Source organism: Lissotriton vulgaris, chromosome 8, assembly GCF_964263255.1.
Source record: "Lissotriton vulgaris chromosome 8, aLisVul1.2, whole genome shotgun sequence".
NCBI classification, from domain to species: Eukaryota; Metazoa; Chordata; class Amphibia; order Caudata; family Salamandridae; genus Lissotriton; species Lissotriton vulgaris.
Genome location: NC_141696.1, coordinates 140,245,349 through 140,267,834, shown reverse-complemented (window position 1 = coordinate 140,267,834; position 22,486 = coordinate 140,245,349). Strand labels below are relative to the sequence as shown.

Sequence of the window (22,486 nt, the reverse complement as noted above, 5' to 3'; positions counted from 1 at the left end):
CTTATCTAGAGGATGTAGCACCGGCTTACACCAATCTGCCTGTTCGTGCCTTGCCTACTGACAGGGACGGGGGTGGCACCCCGCCCCCAGATCATGTTCCGCCAGTACCGCGACAGACCTCCCCTGTTCCGCCAGCCCCGCCACTTCCCGCACCCAAAATTGACCTACCGAAACAACGTCTACCTGATCCTACTAAACGACAAATTCAAGTTCAGATACAGACTCCACAGGGAGATAATGCACAAGCCCCCGCTTCAGGAGGTGCGACCGCGGGTCTTCGGACCCCGCCATTAACACACAGATTCAATCTCAGGGATATGCAGAGTCCTCTCACGTTCAGGTCACCCCGCCTTGACGCATTAAAAGAAAACATTTCAGTTTGCAGATACGATCCAGTACCCGGAAAGGACGATCTGATGATATTGGCATCACTACGGTTAAGATCTGCTACTGATATCTTGCTATGCTATGAAGGACCGTCTAGATAGAATATATGAGTTTGTTCAGACAGGGAAAGACCCTGACAGTATTAAGGAGGCCATGGAGAAACAGAAAGTTGACATTCAAGCACAGATACTACGTTTTTTTATAAATTGCCTAATAAGAGAACGAGACAGGCCTGGAACAGATCAGAGTGAATTAGATGCACTGAACAAGTGGGGTCAAAATATAGCTGAAGGAAAACATGACAAGGGGACTTGCATAGCCAGTATGTGTAGAAAAATAAGAAAAGCAGTGATAGCAGTACACCAAAAAGAGAAAGAAAAAGCTTCCTCCGAGGAGGAAGAAGAACAGGAAGAACCAGTAAAGACTACAGATATTATAGCGTATGTAGGTAAGGGAACTTACCTTAGGAAGGGTATCCGTCCGGAAAACAAGAGAGTTTTTCTCTCTGCTTTAACAAATCCGAATTCTTCTGAACATCAGTTTCAGGAGACTGATAAAAGGCTTCGAGACCGAGTAGGGTACCATGTACTCAACTCTATGGATGAACAAGAACTAGCCCGATCAGCCATATTATGGGCCGAAAATCCAGACATATATAATGATGATACCTTAGCACAGACGTTTCTGAACCTTTCCCCAGACGAGCAGAAATTAGCAGGTGTATACATGATTCAGCACCTCCTCACGAAATACAGAAACCAACATTCTGATCCAGGTCCCTTACACGAAACATTAGAAGCACTACTTATGGATAGACGGAGAGGTTTCAGTACCAAGTTAATACAAATAATTCTAGAACAACAACATAAATATAACACTTTCGTAAGCTCTGAATATGTTCCCGCCCCGCCTCCAGAAAGGAAAATGTACCACATGCAATGCGGGAGTAGCATTGAAAGCCAGAACCCTTTACGAGAAGTACACCCAGTTATGGGTGAGGATCATCGTTTGAAACGCGTGTATGTTCACACTCCTCTGACTAAGTTAGAACTGTTAGAAATGAAGAAACTAGTCCCGTGTCATGATAAAGACCCTGCAGGTTTTCACAGAGAGCTTAAAGATATGTTACTAATGGGTGATTACACGTATGAGGATATCATGAAAATGTTGAAGGTACTGTTGCCCACGGGCATCTACGAGAAATTAAAGGAAAAAGAATGGGAGGTGGGGGACACAAAGATTGCGTGGGCAGAAATAGAAGACAAAGAAAATAAACGAGTCCCAGGGGTAGGCCTTGGGGACAAAACTAAAGCATTACCAGGTTTAATAGTACAGGTTCTGCCCAGATTATTGACAACTAGAAAGGAAGACTGGGATGCAATTTCGTCCTGTAAACAGAAACATGATGAAGATACTAGTGACTTCTATTCAAGATTCGAGAAATGTTTCATTATTAATAGTGGCCTCAAACCAAGTAGCGAGTCATATCCGCATCTTTTTGTATCAAAATTAGTCGAGAACTCCCTACCATTAGTTAAAAACCGAGTGTACAAAGTTGAAAGTACTTGGCAGGCAAATACGCCATCCCAGATGTTACAGATGCTCCAATATCATCAGAACAGAATTAGAGAAGAACAAGATCAGGAACAAAAACGCATGAAAGACACGAAGATGAAAATGTTAGTAGCTCAGACGGTCCCAGCCGACGGTCAGAGAAAGGGTGGGACCCAGACAAGTCACACTACAGCTCCCGTTAAAGGGACATGCAATTACTGTAAGCAGCCAGGTCATTACGTACATGAATGCCCAGTCCTGAAACATAATATAGCAACAGGTAAAACTAAAGAAAGACCGCATCCGCCTAGACAAGACCATAACCCGCATCAGTCTTCACAGAATACACAGAATACACAGCCTATGCATGCTTCTTCACCTCCAGCACAGACAGTAGCGGTATCACAGCCACAGCCCATTGCCGCGTCCCAGCAAGTTTCACAGCAGATGTACCAGTATGCCCAGTCCGCATACCCAGATTACCCCCGATATACATGAAACAGCCTAGAGAGGGAATTTGGCTTGCCCCTTATTGAAATTCCTGTAGATCAAGAGGGTCCTTATGTACACAGTCAAGTATTGGGAAAAGATAGAAAGTTTTTAATTGACACAGGGGCAAGCCGCACCACAATAAGTCATAATGAAGTCCCAGGGGCACCCCTCTCAGGCTCACAGAATGTTTCCCTTGGCTTCTCAGGACAGCCCATTGTAAATGAAGTATCAGAACCAGTCCCCCTGGCTGTGGGTCCATTATCACGTGTTACAGACTTGTTACTTACAAAATCATGTCCAGAAAATCTGTTAGGAATTAAAACATTGAAGGCTCTAGGAGCTATAATCTGCTGTTCCCCGGAGGGAGTTAGACTCTTTCTACGGGATTTCAAGGGTCATTATGTTTTGCGAGAATTCGATGTCAGATTGAAAAATGTACCAGATCACTTGTGGGCAAAAGGCCCAACTGATGTAGGTTGTATGCATATCACACCATACCGTGTTACACTCAAAACAGGAGTTGTACTACCCCGAATCAGACAATACAAGTTACCACCCGATGCTGTAGTGGCTTTACTGGAAATCATTGAAGAGCTTATAGCACAAGGAGTGGTCGTAGAGACCAACTCCAATATCTGTAATTCACCCATTATTCCGATTCTTAAACGTACTGATCCCAATGCACCGCCAGTATATCGGCTGGTGATTGATCTTCGAGAACTGAATAAATGCATTATTCCACAGTACCCTGTGGTTCCCGACATCTCATCCCTATTGACTGCTATTGATTCAGAAGCAACGTTCTTTACTGTAATTGACCTCAAGAACGCCTTCTTCAGCGTGCCTATTGATCCAGAGAGCCAATATCTCTTCGGATTCAGTTTAAATGGACGCAGTTTCAAATTTTCACGCGCACCTCAAGGATTCACAGAAAGCCCCAGCATCTACAGTCAAGCACTGAAAAGACAGCTAGATTGTATTCAAATGCCAGTTAACACCGCTTTACTACAATACGTCGATGATCTGCTGATCACCGCACGAAGTGAGCCCGAATGTGAACAAGCATCACTGACAGTTTTACATTTTCTGGCCGACAAGGGACACAAGGTGTCTCCTTCGAAGCTACAATTCTGTGTTCAGCAAGTTGTGTACTTGGGTCACTTGCTGTCCAAAGTGGGGAGACAGCTCACTCCCGATCGCATTCAGTTAATTGCAAATATGCCACAACCACAGACACAAAAAGAAGTGCGGGCCTTCATAGGCCTCACCTCATACTGCAGACAATGGATTCCTCAATATGCATTTCTAGCTAAACCACTCATTCAGTTAACAACGCAGGAGGCAGCAACCTCGACTGCCCTCCCTTGGACTCAGGAACACACACAAGCTTTTGAAGAATTAAAGAAAGCCTTATGCCAAGCACCAGTTTTAGCGACACCATGTTACAGCAAACCGTTTACACTTTTTGTTACAGAACGTGATGGTACAGCGTTGTCTGTCCTCACTCAAGATCAAGCAGGCTCACATAAGCCTTGCGCTTATTTCTCAAGTACATTGGATTCAGTAGCCCAGGCACTCCCTGCGTGCTTGAAGTCAGTAGCAGCAACAGCGTTAGCCATCAGACAGAGCGATTCAATTGTTTTAGGCCATCAATTAACAGTACAAGTTCCACACTCTGTAGAGGTTCTGTTAAACAGAACCCAGACTCAGCACTTGACTATAGCACGACTGACAGGTTACGAATTAACGCTATTCCAGCCACACATAGAAATCAGGCGCTGCAGCATTCTGAACCCCGCAACACTGTTACCTACAATTATGACAGATCCAGCCCCGCATGATTGTATAGAAATCATTAATGCAGTAACAAAGCCACGACGAGACTTAACAGATGTCCCACTGACAAATCCAGACCTGACACTTTATGTGGACGGTTCATGCATGAGAACAAGTACAGGAGAATTAGTGGCCGCATATGCAGTGACCACTGAAACTGAAGTTAAAGAAACACATCGTATTGACACACTGTCTGCTCAAGCAGCAGAGCTCATCGCTCTGACCCGAGCTTGTATACTAGCCAAGAACAGAAATGTTAACATATACACTGATTCCCGTTATGCGTTCGGAGTCGTACACGACTTCGGCATGTTATGGCAAGAACGAGGTTTCCTGACCTCTCATGGTGCCAAGATACAACACGGTCCCCTCATTCAAGCACTGTTAGAAGCAATACATTTGCCCTCGGGCATATCAGTCATGAAGTGTAAAGCACATACTAAGGTCACAGATTCTGTTTCCCAGGGTAATGACCTGGCAGACCAGACAGCAAAACATACAGCACTGACTCACACCCAGACAACTGATGTGACAAAGACAATAGTACCGACAAAGTGTATGGCAGTCAAGGATCCCGCTCTAGATGTAATTGATATTCAGGCACATGCTACCCCAGAAGAAATAAAGAGATGGATTGAACTAGGAGGGATCCAGACAGATCAAGGTTGGATGACGAAGGGAAAATCTACATGGTTTCTCCCTGACTCTATGGTTCAAGTCATGATTAATACAGCACATAGCCCAGCACATCTAGGAGAGAAAGCGATGTTAGACAGTTTACAAAATCTTTGGAACAATAAACACTTACGAGCAGCCGCAAAACAGAAAGTGCGTACTTGCATGATCTGTTGTCAGTTCAACCCAGGTAAAAGCGTCCCTGTAGAGCAAGGTGGATTTCATCCTCCCGATCACCCTTTTGAAGTCCTCCAAATGGATTATATCCAGATGAACCGTTGTCGAGGATTCAAGTATGTCCTTGTAGTTGTTTGTGCTCTGTCCCGCTGGACCGAAGCATACCCAGTCTCAGACTATACTGCTCCGACCACTGCCAAGCAGCTGGTTCGTGAATTCTTCCCACGATACGGTTTGCCTCGTGTCGTGTACTCAGATAACGGACAACCCTTCTCGTCCGAGCTAATGAAACAAGTTTCTTTACTGTTAGGATACCAGTGGAAATTTCATTGTGTCCGACACCCCGAAGCCGCAGGCCTTGTAGAAAGGCATAACCAGACACTAAAGATCCGCCTTGCAAAGATATGTCAGGAGAAAGGGGTCGACTGGATAGTCGCCCTGCCCGTGGCACTGTTCTACATGAGAATGGTCGCCCACTCGAGATCAGGGCTATCCCCGTACGAAGTGGTTTTTGGCAGACCACCGAATATGTGGGGGACGCCCATTCCTAAAAAGATCACTGATGTTGATTGTAATATGTTGACAGATTACCTTGCCTCCTTGATGTCTGCACTCCAATCATGTCGTTCACAGGTTGCCGCAGCCTTCCCTGACAACACTGATGTAAAGCCGCACGATGTCCATCCTGGGGACCTAGTATTGGTGCGAAATTTTGATAGGAAGAGTCCGCTGGAGCCCCGCTGGAAATCCCCGAAGACCGTCCTTCTCACCACGAGGACCGCCGTGAAGATCGAAGGGAGAAAGGGGTGGGTCCATACGAGTCATGTGAAAAAATTTCATGAACTGAAACCAGACCGAGACTCGTCCACCCCCACCAAAGACTGTGTTGAGCCAAAAGACTTTACAGTTACCGAACGAGAAAAAACTCCCCAAGAGGAGTACCGGTCGAAACTCCGATCTAGCAAGTCAGACAGTTTAATTGTTTAAGTCCTCCCCTAGGTGAATCGGTTAAATAGTTTCTGACATGTATCCCCTAGATCGAGATAGAAAGAGAGAGAGACGATTCAAAAAAAACGTGCATATTGCAAATCACTCCGTAGTCACTGTATAGTGACACTATTAATCATGTTTATTCTGAGTGTTTTAATTATTGTTGCTAGCATCCTTCTACCTATCTACTACCCTATTTTCAGGCGTGAACAATCTGTTTACAATGTCTCTACTGAACACACTTTTAGTGAGTTACCTCCACATGAACTGTCATACAGACTTGCGCTGCGCAACAACACATTCATTAGTATGTTACACCACTCCCATCAGACTAACAATGCTACAGACTGCTGGATATGTGGCCGACTCCCTCCCTACCAGAATTACAAGGGAGCCCTTCCCCTCTTTCCGTACCCGTTCACTCACAATGGCTCCTGTGGTGCATGGTTTAAAATAATGAATTCCTTAGATCCTGATATTGCTGTTTTCGATGGGGGCTGGGTTTGGGGAAACTTGAACTTAGTCCTGCTCGACGTCTGTTACCCTGATAAGGAGGGACTCCCCACTCGAATAGGAACTGATCTAGAAAATGAAGTATATGGATTAGGTAACTACACAATTAGCCTTATGATCCTTACTGTTGAATCCGAGGCTGCACCAGGTCTGCCCCATATACTAGTATTACCAGTCACTGGTGAATTATGTGTCCGAAAGAAAGGTTCAGTACACTTAGGTCATAGTAAATGCACTACTGTGGTCGAATTCAGTGATCATGGTAAATCGTCCTTTAAAGCTATCAGTCACTCTTATTTTGTTTGTGGTCATACCGCATACATACGCTTGCCTCCAGATTGGGATGGTACCTGCTATATTGCATTCCTTCTGCCACCTGTTTTCCTAGCTCCCCCTGATTACCATAGAAATACAAATCTAGTAAAGAATAGACCCAGAAGAGATATCCCACTTGTCGACTACACAGAAACGGCATGGGAACAGTACACTGATTTTAATAAAGGATTCTTTTTCTTCTTAGGACCTGTCCAAAACAGTAAATTAATACGTAGATTAACTAGAACACTTGAAGCTGTAGTACATGAAACTGCCTCCGCCTTAGGTAACCTAACAGAGGAGCAATCTGCTATGCGGGTTGTTGTCCTTCAAAATCGTCTTGTTATTGACGTCATCTTGGCAGATAGAGGTGGAGCCTGTAAGGTCATCGGGTCAAGTTGCTGCGTTTTCATCCCACAAAACGCGCCATCTGTCTATCAAGCTATTACCCGTCTGCATAAAATTGCAAATCAGATACATCAGAATCCAGGCACCTGGACTTGGTCCGGTTGGTTCTGGACAACGTTAACTGCTTGGGGATGGAAGATCCTATCCTTCCTAGGTTTTGGCCTTGTCATAGTATTCAGCTGCTGCCTGTGCCTACAGTGTGGGCCGGCGATATGTGGACTGTGTGCCACATCGTGCATTGAACATTCCAGTTTTCTCTCAAATAGACAACGGAAGAGAGATGAACAAATTATGTTACAAGAACAAACTGATCAATTTATGATGATCGATATATCATGAAGGGTCCGTAGGGAACAAGGAGGGAATATAAATTTTATGGTCAAATTGTGTTCCCTAGCGTGTACCCCACCGTCTCCATGTACGAGTTAAAGTGCATGTAACTTCCCTCCTGTACCAGCTATGAAGACGCAAATACATTTGCGTCCAACGTTAACATGTCCTCTTTCAGATCCACCCTGAATGGATTAAATAGTCCGTTCCTAAGTATGCCATGCCAACGTCTTTTTGTGGTGTACTTCTCTGTTTTTCAGCTCAGCTGAGTAGGCCCTGAATTTCTGCCACCGAGCCTCTTTTCTGACTTCTGGCTCCAAGGGCCTCTGCCCAGGCTGCCTCTGTACCCGTGAACTCTGACTTACTTTCAGCGCGGCCCCTCGCGCTCAGCTCAGCCTGCTGCCTGCCAAGATTGACTATAACCTTCGAGTTATCTGTTCCGCTCCCCGAAAATACATTCCTGCCTGCTAGTTTCAGTAAACATCCCCCCCCAGCTGCAGAGCCAAAGGGCCGGCCTGTCTCTGTGCAAGTAATTCAAGTAATTCATAGCCCTTGTTGCCATGCTCCCATGGAAGGCCCGTGCCCCCACGCTTCTCATGCAGACACTTAGGCGCTTATACACGCATCCACAATTAGTATAGAATAGCTTCTGCCCTAGAGACCTTTCCGTCCAGATAACATGGTTCCTAAACATCAGATATCAGATATGATAGAAGTACAAGTTGATCTGACATGCCAGACTTCTGTCTCTTTCCGTCAGTGTAAATGTCAAGTCTCCTGCACCCTCCAGTTTCACGTCAATCACACGTCATGCAGCTGCGCGCGCATCCAAGTTTCCAATTTCTGCTGACATTGCAACATTTCTGTTAGCGCCACCCCTTTTGTGACACCTACCTGTGACGTTTCTAGCACACACCTCCAGTTCACGCCTAGTTCACGCCTTCTGATTACGTACTAGTAACACGTGTATACTGTTATCTTGTCTTCTCTCAGCTGTTACGCCTACTATAACTGTTTCCTATGACATGAATTAAGTATATAAGCTATGTACTATCAATAAAATGTAGCGCGCTCTCTATCCCTTCTGACACCCCTGTGGTGGTCAGAACATGATATCCTGGTCTTGACCATTCCTTTTTAAGGAATAAAACCCCTAAGAACTCTAACACCACGGACTCTGTTTTCTTTCTTTCCGATTGAGTTATTATTGATTAAGTACTTACCTGCATAGAAATTAAGAGAGTAAATTAATTATTTACGTCACAGTCTAAACTTTATTAAAGTGAATAACCTTCAGAATAAACACTGTAATTTTCTGGAGCTCACACAAGCAAAGTGGCTTAGTGAAGCCAGAGTGGTCATAAGCATGTCAGGGGTGTGAAATTTAATAAGATATATCTACTTTGCCCTGGGACAGTTTGCTTCATAAATCTACATGTCCTGTACCAAAATCCACTTGTCCTTTTGTTGCCATGTAGTGCGCCGACTTATTTATGCCAGCAATCTCTTCATATACGAGCTTTGATAATAGCCAGCTCATACCGTAGTGGGGTTTGAATACTAGTAATTCCCTTATTTTTGCCACCTTTTTGCAGATCTACGTACTGGGGCTGGCAGTAGCTGTAAGAAATAGTTCCCCAGGGTTGGAATACCTTTTTGAGTCTATGCAAACCTACTAACTTGTATGTTTTATGGGTTTTCATCAGCTCAGCTCTAATCTTTTCCAATACAGAGAGAGGCTAGAAATGTACTCTTGACATAGGCAGAAGTAAAACTTCTTCCAGGGTTGGGGGAAAAGTGGTTGGTGGGAGAGTGGACTTGTTATTCCTCAACAGATTTTCGCATGAGCAAATCTACACTGGTGCTAAAATGCAGTTCACAAATATTTTTTAGTAGTACGATTTACTGACCTACTGTTTTCCAGATCTTGTGTGACTCGTCTCGCTTAAATAAACGTGATTTTCAAGCCAAACTCTACCTACCTTAGGAGCCTTGAAAAAGTCGCAAATGGCGACGAAACACGTGTCGGCTGTGGCTGTACCATTGTTGTACAACAAAACAACTGTGGTGAAGTTCGCCTGCTGGACAAAGTGTTTGTGTTGTTGTATTAAATATTTTTGCTGACAAATATTACCTTAACTGCAGACCATGCCCTTTCCTGATTCATTATGTGGTACTGTAATCTGGCAGCCAAAGGGTTTGTGCTTACTTGTCTCGAGGGCAAAATAAACAAAAAAAACTTGTTGCCCTTGACCCCAACCAATATGTCCTGGGTGTCCAGCCATAGGAATTCCACATGCCTGCATCATGTATTCATGATTCAGGCGGCATGACCCAGTGTGTAGTAATGATATAGCTCTTCAATCCCTGGCGGCACAGCACCAAGGATAATGTGCTGCATGGATAAACACTTACAAGGTCCCAAAGGTGAAACCTATAGGCTATACCAATGCTGGTTTAGTTTTTGGTTTGGCTCTGGCTAAAAGGAACGTAGCACAGGACAAAGCCTTGCTTCTATCTTCGTAATGACCAAAGCCATTGTAATTCTTTTCCTTTTTCCAGGTAAGCGGAAAATATACCAAGCTTTCTAAGCAAGCAGCGTTTCTGTTGGTATTACTTGTTTTATAATAATGAACTGAAATACTACTACTTTTGAGGCACCACAAATAATGTTGCTCCTATGACTGTTCTGCAGATTGCAAGAAGAACATTTACATTGTTTTGTATTTTCCCCCTCTAGAAAAGTATTCTTGTATCTTGTCCGGAGGAAAATGCTTCTTCGAAGTTTGTGGCCCCATACACCACATTCTCCAGAATCCACCAAAAAAGTGTGAGTGATTTTGCTGTTACAACCCCCCCCCCCACCCCTCCTCTCACTCACCCCTAGTTTCTCTGTAAATATTTTGAGGAATATATTGAAGTCTGAAATCAAATTGGTTTGTAGAAGCCAGATGATTTTATATTTCTTTTGTTACAGTAATGATGACATCTTGTTGGTCTGATATTACGTTAGAACCAATGGCAATGATATTTTATAGAATTGTTATGAATTTTCTGTTGTACTTCTGTTGCATCTAATATGTTCCTGGATTTATAGAGTTACATCTATTATGTTCCTGGATTTATAGAGTAGGTAAAACCACAAGAACTTGATAATCTTTTCCTGGAAACAGTTTGTATCTGGTCTCTAAAATCGAGTGTAGAATATCTAAACTATTTAAGCTCTTAAATAATATAAATTGTTAACAAAATGAGCAAATGTAGTGAGTTATGGAATATTCTTCAGCTGACCTTCACGTAATTCATTGTATGTTGGGCATTACAAAAGGACCTGGTATGACAAATTAGTTCTCGTATTGTTGCAAGTGCATACCCTTTCACATCTAAAAATTCACATCTTTATCTCTGGGCTCAGCCAATTCATACTTAGATAACCTCGCATAAACACCTGTGCCAGATAGCATGGAAAGCACACCTAAGGCATACGTCCACTGGATTCTGCCCAGAATTCTTGGTGTCTTTTGATGGCATTGGTAGGTACAGACATTTTGCCTTGTTTCACCCCTTATTCATAAACCTTTTTCTTTTGGTGATCAGGATGCACACTGAGCTCTGCGCCACTCTATAACAAAGCTCCAAGTCGGGTACATTACGTCCCCCCCCCATGTTATAGGGCAAGGTAAGCATGTCCCACTTTACTTTTGGTTGCTTTCCTGCTCAGACTAGCTTAATCAGTCAAGGGGAGGATTACTTTTAAAGCACTATGCATCTGTCATCGTATCATCAATGGCAAGGCGCCTAAAACCCTACAACGCCTTATCACTCCCTACAGACCAGGACATAGGCTTAGATCCTATGGCACCCGGCTACTAGTAGTCCCCAAAATTCCTAAAGCCCGAATGGGAGGCAGATCCTTCAGGCTACTGGCAGCCAAGAGCTGGAATATGCTTCCGATGGAGCTGCGTCTCGAACCTTCTGAAGCAAAGTTCCGTAGAGCTCTCAAAACACATCTTTTCCGCTCAGTTCTGATGTAATCTCACTGTTCTTGTCACCTCACTCTCTCTCTCAGCGCGGGGACACGCCGGTGCGCGTAATGCCAGGCGCTTTATAAAATCCCAAAATAAATAAAATAAATAAATAATCATCAAGGAGCGGAGAATAACAAATATGGAGCGCGGAAGGAGCATTGGAATATGTTGGAATAAAAACCGTGATCTGGGGAGCACGATCATCTTCATGATGGAGATGCGAACTATTAATGGTAGGAGCAACCTATTCCAACAAATCATGTCATTCTCTAGTTTGCGAATAGCCTTCCCATAACTATCCAGTAGCACTTTACCTGGGTCTGTGTGAATTTGTATGCCTAAATAGCGCACAGAGTCTGTTGACCACTGTAAAGGGAAGTCAAGCTGCCTGGGAGTCATTGTTTGGGTCAAAGGGAAAATTATGAATTTATCCCAGTTTACCTTGAGGCCCGACAACTCCGCTAAACTCCCAACCTCCCTGAGCACTGGCATTAAATGTCCCTCCGGGTTCCGGGCGTAACGCAATGTATCATCCTCGTATGCTGACACAAAGAGCCGGTAGCCCTGGAAGCGCAATCTCCTGTGTCCATGGTATTCCCTCAAGGCATACGCTGTGGGCTCTGCCACTAAGGCGTATAGGAGGGGAGATAGCGGGCACCCCTATTGAGTTCCCCTAGTAATCATGATGAGGGAGATATCCGTGTCAACCATTCGTATCCTGGCAGTAGGGGGTCGTGTACAGGATTGTGACTAGTCGAATAAAGACTACGCCAACCCCAACCGGTCGGAGTACTGCCTCCATAAAAACCCATCCCACAAAGTCTAGCGCTTTTTTAGCATTCAGAAAGACTGCTGGAGCCCGAATGTTGGGGTCTATCCTTTGAATAGCACCAAATACTGTTCTAAGGTTGTAAGTTATGCTCCCACAAGAAACAAATCCCACCTGTTCTGGGCAGACCACCAATGGCACTATAGGGGCCAGTCGGTTCGTAAGTACCTTAGCGAAGAGCTTAGCATCCACATTAGTAGCAATAGCGGTCTAAAAGAAGAGCAACTGTCGGGTGGCTTACCGGATTTCAAGATGGCAATGATCAGTTCTTCACTCATCGAAGTGGGCTTCATCTCGGTCTCTGCCATTTCCTCAAAAAGCTTGATCAAGTGAGGTATAAGTATATCTTGAAACGCCTTATAGAAGGCTACCGTAAGGCCATCTATGCCAGAGGCGCCACCCACATGCATTGCGTTAAGGGCAGCTCGAATATCCCCAGGTTCCAGGGGCACCATAAGATGTTCTCTATGCTCATTAGTGAGCCATAATCGATTTACAAAAGGGGGTGGTGATGAACAGAGTGTCTGAATTGAGCAGACCACTCTTACCCAGTCCAAAGATCAGGGCTTGATCCATCACCGTTATTTATCTCACTGCCCCATCCCAGCTCAGAACCTGGCTATATGCAAATCAGTCTGTCCCTGGCCCAGTGCATCATGGGAACAGGGCAGACTAAACTACCAAGCCAATTCTTTACCAGAAAGGAGACAAGCTACCGGGGACCGGTTTCTGGCATTTCAGCCTCTTCGGCCCGGCTTGCTTGAATCCTGATGGAGCAGTGAGAAAGGGACTCATGTCTGAGTATACCCTGCCACACCTATAGTGGCCAAAATCGATTTACAAAAGGGGGTGGTGATGAACAGAGTGTCTGAATTGAGCAGACCACTCTTACCCAGTCCAAAGATCAGGGCTTGATCCATCACCGTTATTTATCTCACTGCCCCATCCCAGCTCAGAACCTGGCTATATGCAAATCAGTCTGTCCCTGGCCCAGTGCATCATGGGAACAGGGCAGACTAAACTACCAAGCCAATTCTTTACCAGAAAGGAGACAAGCTACCGGGGACCGGTTTCTGGCATTTCAGCCTCTTCGGCCCGGCTTGCTTGAATCCTGATGGAGCAGTGAGAAAGGGACTCATGTCTGAGTATACCCTGCCACACCTATAGTGGCCAAAATCGATTTACAAAAGGGGGTGGTGATGAACAGAGTGTCTGAATTGAGCAGACCACTCTTACCCAGTCCAAAGATCAGGGCTTGATCCATCACCGTTATTTATCTCACTGCCCCATCCCAGCTCAGAACCTGGCTATATGCAAATCAGTCTGTCCCTGGCCCAGTGCATCATGGAAACAGGGCAGACTAAACTACCAAGCCAATTCTTTACCAGAAAGGAGACAAGCTACCGGGGACCGGTTTCTGGCATTTCAGCCTCTTCGGCCCGGCTTGCTTGAATCCTGATGGAGCAGTGAGAAAGGGACTCATGTCTGAGTATACCCTGCCACACCTATAGTGGCCAAAATCGATTTACAAAAGGGGGTGGTGATGAACAGAGTGTCTGAATTGAGCAGACCACTCTTACCCAGTCCAAAGATCAGGGCTTGATCCATCACCGTTATTTATCTCACTGCCCCATCCCAGCTCAGAACCTGGCTATATGCAAATCAGTCTGTCCCTGGCCCAGTGCATCATGGGAACAGGGCAGACTAAACTACCAAGCCAATTCTTTACCAGAAAGGAGACAAGCTACCGGGGACCGGTTTCTGGCATTTCAGCCTCTTCGGCCCGGCTTGCTTGAATCCTGATGGAGCAGTGAGAAAGGGACTCATGTCTGAGTATACCCTGCCACACCTATAGTGGCCAAAATCGATTTACAAAAGGGGGTGGTGATGAACAGAGTGTCTGAATTGAGCAGGCCACTCTTACCCAGTCCAAAGATCAGGGCTTGATCCATCACCGTTATTTATCTCACTGCCCCATCCCAGCTCAGAACCTGGCTATATGCAAATCAGTCTGTCCCTGGCCCAGTGCATCATGGGAACAGGGCAGACTAAACTACCAAGCCAATTCTTTACCAGAAAGGAGACAAGCTACCGGGGACCGGTTTCTGGCATTTCAGCCTCTTCGGCCCGGCTTGCTTGAATCCTGATGGAGCAGTGAGAAAGGGACTCATGTCTGAGTATACCCTGCCACACCTATAGTGGCCAAAATCGATTTACAAAAGGGGGTGGTGATGAACAGAGTGTCTGAATTGAGCAGACCACTCTTACCCAGTCCAAAGATCAGGGCTTGATCCATCACCGTTATTTATCTCACTGCCCCATCCCAGCTCAGAACCTGGCTATATGCAAATCAGTCTGTCCCTGGCCCAGTGCATCATGGGAACAGGGCAGACTAAACTACCAAGCCAATTCTTTACCAGAAAGGAGACAAGCTACCGGGGACCGGTTTCTGGCATTTCAGCCTCTTCGGCCCGGCTTGCTTGAATCCTGATGGAGCAGTGAGAAAGGGACTCATGTCTGAGTATACCCTGCCACACCTATAGTGGCCAAAATCGATTTACAAAAGGGGGTGGTGATGAACAGAGTGTCTGAATTGAGCAGACCACTCTTACCCAGTCCAAAGATCAGGGCTTGATCCATCACCGTTATTTATCTCACTGCCCCATCCCAGCTCAGAACCTGGCTATATGCAAATCAGTCTGTCCCTGGCCCAGTGCATCATGGGAACAGGGCAGACTAAACTACCAAGCCAATTCTTTACCAGAAAGGAGACAAGCTACCGGGGACCGGTTTCTGGCATTTCAGCCTCTTCGGCCCGGCTTGCTTGAATCCTGATGGAGCAGTGAGAAAGGGACTCATGTCTGAGTATACCCTGCCACACCTATAGTGGCCAAAATCGATTTACAAAAGGGGGTGGTGATGAACAGAGTGTCTGAATTGAGCAGACCACTCTTACCCAGTCCAAAGATCAGGGCTTGATCCATCACCGTTATTTATCTCACTGCCCCATCCCAGCTCAGAACCTGGCTATATGCAAATCAGTCTGTCCCTGGCCCAGTGCATCATGGGAACAGGGCAGACTAAACTACCAAGCCAATTCTTTACCAGAAAGGAGACAAGCTACCGGGGACCGGTTTCTGGCATTTCAGCCTCTTCGGCCCGGCTTGCTTGAATCCTGATGGAGCAGTGAGAAAGGGACTCATGTCTGAGTATACCCTGCCACACCTATAGTGGCCAAAATCGATTTACAAAAGGGGGTGGTGATGAACAGAGTGTCTGAATTGAGCAGACCACTCTTACCCAGTCCAAAGATCAGGGCTTGATCCATCACCGTTATTTATCTCACTGCCCCATCCCAGCTCAGAACCTGGCTATATGCAAATCAGTCTGTCCCTGGCCCAGTGCATCATGGGAACAGGGCAGACTAAACTACCAAGCCAATTCTTTACCAGAAAGGAGACAAGCTACCGGGGACCGGTTTCTGGCATTTCAGCCTCTTCGGCCCGGCTTGCTTGAATCCTGATGGAGCAGTGAGAAAGGGACTCATGTCTGAGTATACCCTGCCACACCTATAGTGGCCAAAATCGATTTACAAAAGGGGGTGGTGATGAACAGAGTGTCTGAATTGAGCAGACCACTCTTACCCAGTCCAAAGATCAGGGCTTGATCCATCACCGTTATTTATCTCACTGCCCCATCCCAGCTCAGAACCTGGCTATATGCAAATCAGTCTGTCCCTGGCCCAGTGCATCATGGGAACAGGGCAGACTAAACTACCAAGCCAATTCTTTACCAGAAAGGAGACAAGCTACCGGGGACCGGTTTCTGGCATTTCAGCCTCTTCGGCCCGGCTTGCTTGAATCCTGATGGAGCAGTGAGAAAGGGACTCATGTCTGAGTATACCCTGCCACACCTATAGTGGCCAAAATCGATTTACAAAAGGGGGTGGTGATGAACAGAGTGTCTGAATTGAGCAGACCACTCTTACCCAGTCCAAAGATCAGGGCTTGATCCATCACCGTTATTTATCTCACTGCCCCATCCCAGCTCAGAACCTGGCTATATGCAAATCAGTCTGTCCCTGGCCCAGTGCATCATGGGAACAGGGCAGACTAAACTACCAAGCCAATTCTTTACCAGAAAGGAGACAAGCTACCGGGGACCGGTTTCTGGCATTTCAGCCTCTTCGGCCCGGCTTGCTTGAATCCTGATGGAGCAGTGAGAAAGGGACTCATGTCTGAGTATACCCTGCCACACCTATAGTGGCCAAAATCGATTTACAAAAGGGGGTGGTGATGAACAGAGTGTCTGAATTGAGCAGACCACTCTTACCCAGTCCAAAGATCAGGGCTTGATCCATCACCGTTATTTATCTCACTGCCCCATCCCAGCTCAGAACCTGGCTATATGCAAATCAGTCTGTCCCTGGCCCAGTGCATCATGGGAACAGGGCAGACTAAACTACCAAGCCAATTCTTTACCAGAAAGGAGACAAGCTACCGGGGACCGGTTTCTGGCATTTCAGCCTCTTCGGCCCGGCTTGCTTGAATCCTGATGGAGCAGTGAGAAAGGGACTCATGTCTGAGTATACCCTGCCACACCTATAGTGGCCAAAATCGATTTACAAAAGGGGGTGGTGATGAACAGAGTGTCTGAATTGAGCAGACCACTCTTACCCAGTCCAAAGATCAGGGCTTGATCCATCACCGTTATTTATCTCACTGCCCCATCCCAGCTCAGAACCTGGCTATATGCAAATCAGTCTGTCCCTGGCCCAGTGCATCATGGGAACAGGGCAGACTAAACTACCAAGCCAATTCTTTACCAGAAAGGAGACAAGCTACCGGGGACCGGTTTCTGGCATTTCAGCCTCTTCGGCCCGGCTTGCTTGAATCCTGATGGAGCAGTGAGAAAGGGACTCATGTCTGAGTATACCCTGCCACACCTATAGTGGCCAAAATCGATTTACAAAAGGGGGTGGTGATGAACAGAGTGTCTGAATTGAGCAGACCACTCTTACCCAGTCCAAAGATCAGGGCTTGATCCATCACCGTTATTTATCTCACTGCCCCATCCCAGCTCAGAACCTGGCTATATGCAAATCAGTCTGTCCCTGGCCCAGTGCATCATGGGAACAGGGCAGACTAAACTACCAAGCCAATTCTTTACCAGAAAGGAGACAAGCTACCGGGGACCGGTTTCTGGCATTTCAGCCTCTTCGGCCCGGCTTGCTTGAATCCTGATGGAGCAGTGAGAAAGGGACTCATGTCTGAGTATACCCTGCCACACCTATAGTGGCCAAAATCGATTTACAAAAGGGGGTGGTGATGAACTGGGACAGGAACAGACTAATTTGCATATAGCCAGGTTCTGAGCTGGGATGGTGCAGTGAGCTAAAAAACGGGGTTGGATCTAGCCCTGATCTCTTGACTGGGTGAGAGTATTCTGCTTAATTCAGAAACTCTGTCCATCACCACCCCTTGTTGTTAAATATTTTGTCCACCCTAAGCGTGGTAGGGTATACTCAGATGTGAGTCCCTTGCTCATTGCACCATCAGGATTCAAGCAAGCCGGGCCGAAGACGGCTGAAATGCCAGAAACCGGTCCCCGGTAGCTTGTTTCCTTCCCAGTGTAAGAATTGGCTTTTGTAGTTTGGTTTGCCCTGTTCCCATCATGCACTGGGACAGGAACAGACTAATTTGCATACAGCCAGGTTCTGAAACTGGGATGGTGCAGTGAGCTAAAAAACGGTGTTGGATCTAGCCCTGATCTCTTGACTGGGTGAGAGTATTCTGTTTAATTCAGAGACTCTGTCCCTCACCACCCCTTGTTGTAAATATTTTTGTCCACCCTAAGCGTGGAAGGGTATACTCAGATGTGAGTCCCTTGCTCATTGCACCATCAGGATTCAAGCAAGCCGGGCCGAAGACGGCTGAAATGCCAGAAACCGGTCCCCGGTAGCTTGTTTCCTTCCCAGTGTAAGAATTGGCTTTTGTAGTTTGGTTTGCCCTGTTCCCATCATGCACTGGGACAGGAACAGACTAATTTGCATACAGCCAGGTTCTGAAACTGGGATGGTGCAGTGAGCTAAAAAACGGTGTTGGATCTAGCCCTGATCTCTTGACTGGGTGAGAGTATTCTGTTTAATTCAGAGACTCTGTCCCTCACCACCCCTTGTTGTAAATATTTTTGTCCACCCTAAGCGTGGAAGGGTATACTCAGATGTGAGTCCCTTGCTCATTGCACCATCAGGATTCAAGCAAGCCGGGCCGAAGACGGCTGAAATGCCAGAAACCGGTCCCCGGTAGCTTGTTTCCTTCCCAGTGTAAGAATTGGCTTTTGTAGTTTGGTTTGCCCTGTTCCCATCATGCACTGGGACAGGAACAGACTAATTTGCATACAGCCAGGTTCTGAAACTGGGATGGTGCAGTGAGCTAAAAAACGGTGTTGGATCTAGCCCTGATCTCTTGACTGGGTGAGAGTATTCTGTTTAATTCAGAGACTCTGTCCCTCACCACCCCTTGTTGTAAATATTTTTGTCCACCCTAAGCGTGGAAGGGTATACTCAGATGTGAGTCCCTTGCTCATTGCACCATCAGGATTCAAGCAAGCCGGGCCGAAGACGGCTGAAATGCCAGAAACCGGTCCCCGGTAGCTTGTTTCCTTCCCAGTGTAAGAATTGGCTTTTGTAGTTTGGTTTGCCCTGTTCCCATCATGCACTGGGACAGGAACAGACTAATTTGCATACAGCCAGGTTCTGAAACTGGGATGGTGCAGTGAGCTAAAAAACGGTGTTGGATCTAGCCCTGATCTCTTGACTGGGTGAGAGTATTCTGTTTAATTCAGAGACTCTGTCCCTCACCACCCCTTGTTGTAAACATTAGTGAGCCATGGCATTTTAATGTGCTCGAGATATTCTGTGATGGCTTCGTCCACAGGGGGAATACGTGACCTATAAAGGTCTGCATAGTACCTACCAACCTTTCTGCAATGCATTATTCAGTGGATGACTATCCTCCTCCTGAATCTGCACAATGACCCGCTTCCTTCCTAGGAGGCAGTAATGCTGCAAGAGTGGCCCCTCGTTGCTCACTTTCCTTGTACACTCTAGCAGTGGTGTATTTGCTGAGATGTTTAACCTCGCTATCCGGGGAACCCTAATACTCTCCAAGGGCCCTCTTAATATCTTCTAATACTTTAGGGTCACTTGTATGTTTGTAGTTGCTTTCCAATTGCGCTTATTGCTTAACTAGCCTAGTTAATCTACCCCTGAGAGATCTGAGCACTCCTATGCGTTTAGAAATAGTAATGCCACTAATATATACTTGAATGCTTCCCAGACAGCGAGAAAAGCTGTTTATCATACCAATTTCATCTTATAAGAAGCCCTCTATTGAGACCACTAATTCACCCTTAAAGACCGGATCCAGTAAGGAGTATGGGGGGATCCAGTAAGGAGTATGGGGGTAATCTCCAGATAAATGGTGCACATTTCTGGGGGCTAATTCAATATCTAATAGGACTGGGGAATGGCATGAGTAAGTCCTGGGTTGTGGGTCGCATTCGAGGACTCGTGTGACTAAACCTTTAGATATCAACCAATAGTCTATCCCGGTATAGATATTGTTAGCCACAGAATAGTGCGTGAAGCCCGTATCTCCTGAGGAGCGGTATCTCCAGACATCGAGCAGATCCAGCTGATCAGCTAGCCCAATCATCTCTCCCGCAGCAGCAGAAGGACGACGTGTGGGTCCCCTGGAGAGGTCCAGCTTGGGGTTCAACGCGCAATTAAAATCCCCACCCCAACTTTGTGGCATATTCTCCCATTGCAGTACGCGAGTATCCATCTTGGAGTAGAACTGCAGATCATCATGATTGGGCCCATAGGTATTAACTATTATCTCGACCAGTCCCTCTGTGTAAGTGTCAGCCATTGTAACAGTTCATCAAACATTTTTTTTTTGTTTAAATTTGTTTAGTAAGATTTTCACTTTTCCTGGTACAAGTTGTTATTGTATCATTGACATGTCATAACATACATTTACGAGTGTTTGGTTAGCAGTATTTTTCTCAATGCATTTAGTGGTCTCATCATACATCAATACAACTTGGATAAGGCAGCTTACATCAGCCCGGGAGTCATCTTCCAGTTTGACCCAGCATATTTTGCTATGTAATGCGATGTCTTGTTGGGCATGTATCCCAGGGGTGTGGGTTGGTGTTTCGCCCTCACCTCTACCCATGTAAGTCATCCCTAATAGGATTCGGAAATGTATTCCTTGGCGAATGGTTTTAGTTTCGAAAATGTCAAGGAGGGAAAACAAACCTGTGAACTGTGGGGGGGAAACCGGGTGTAAGGGAGGAATGAGAGCGATCAGAGCGTGCGCCGTGGTGTGCAGTGATGTGACTGGCTGTGATTGCGCGGTTCCGTATCATTACGTGTGCAAGAGGGGGATGGAGGGCAGTCTACAGGGTCACGTAGGGGTGCGTCTGATCCATCTTGGACATTACTTTGGTGAGGAGTGTCTCATGGCTATACCGGGGAGGCTGATATCTGTGCTATGGGTGATAGAGATAGGTGTTGGGATTGGAGTTGTGAGGCCTCAGGTGTTGCTACTGTTGTCGTTTCCTGGGTAAATTGAAATAGCAGTTGTGCCCATTCCATGGAGATGGGATGTTTGCGTGTCCCTTTCACTTCCTCATTACTGAGTGCCTCTTCCTCTGCTACGTCCCATTTTTTCATAGCACCTACCCATGCCTCTGCTGGGGGTCCCGCTGGGACTCGCCAATGCATGGCTATTCCCCTCTTTGCTAGGAGATGAGCCAGGTACGCGAAACGCCACTGTAATTTGTCGGTTTTCTTTTTCCGACAAACTCCCAAGGTTTCGTGCCTCCCATGTGGATATGTTCGAGAGATTTACATGGAGTGACTATTGTATCTTGTCCCTATACTGTCGGATTATAGGGCAGTCCCAGAAAATAGTTTAACGTCCGCTTCCCGGTTTGGCAGCAGGGGCAAGCAAAATGCGCATCAGGGTAAAAACCGTGTAACTGGTGAGGAGTTACATAAGCTCGGTGTAGGATATTGAATTGTATGTTTTTGAAACGCGCGTTCCTAGAGACCTTTTTTGGATATTCCAGCACTTTTTCCCATTCTTTATCGTGGAACACCCGTCCTACCTCATCCTCCCATGTGTGTCGCAACGTGTCTAGGGGGGTACTGGCCAGCTCTCGGGATCGCTTTGTAATGCCAAGTAACCAGGTGCCTGCCCACGCCCATATGAAGGATCGTGTGTAAGACTGGATGTGTCGGGGGCTCTCCCTCTCTAAGATCTCAGTAGTGTTGGCCGCTATCTAAGAGTTGTCTATGTGTAAGTAATTGTCCAGTTGGGAGGTCCTACTGCTCGGTCATTTGGGCATATGTTCTTAGCTGTCTCTCTTCAAATAGGGATTCCACCTCAGTCACATCGTGATCCGTCCATATCCGGAGGGCCTCCGTGGTACCATATTTGTCCTTCCGGGGGAATCCCACTAGTGGGAGTAATTCTGAATACAGGGACGTTCCCTTCGGCATGCTGTGTATTCGCCACATACATTTGCGGGCTATAGACACTTGGGGGTATGTGCGTGAGGGTTTGATCCCAGGCATCAACAACCTCCGGACAGCTGGAAGGGGTAAGCGGCCTTCGTCAGTAATTGTTTCTCCCATGTGCCGTTCCGATATCCAGTGAGAAAGCCATTGGAGTTGTGCCGTGAGGAAGTACGCCTCGAAGGATGGAGCTCCCAGGCCCCCGAGTTGTGGGTAGTTGTAGCGTGGTTAAGGCTATCCTATGTCGTCCATCTCCCCAAATCAACACTGTAAGCCGTGTATCTAATTCCCTAAAGAAGGAGCGCAGCGGTATGACCGGGAGGTTTGAGAAATGATTCAGTAGTCTTGGGACCATAATCATTT

General features: G+C 46.3%; 1 protein-coding gene across 1 annotated transcript in view; it reads left to right on the top strand.

The window, feature by feature from the left end:
- PAAF1 (proteasomal ATPase associated factor 1) overlaps window positions 1-22,486 on the top strand; it is a 145,365-nt gene that overhangs the window by 35,012 nt on the left and 87,867 nt on the right. The window contains exon 4 of the mRNA XM_086933833.1: window positions 10,418-10,507. Within this exon, the coding sequence (XP_086789959.1) occupies window positions 10,418-10,507 (90 nt within the window). The remainder of the gene's footprint in view (window positions 1-10,417; window positions 10,508-22,486) is intronic.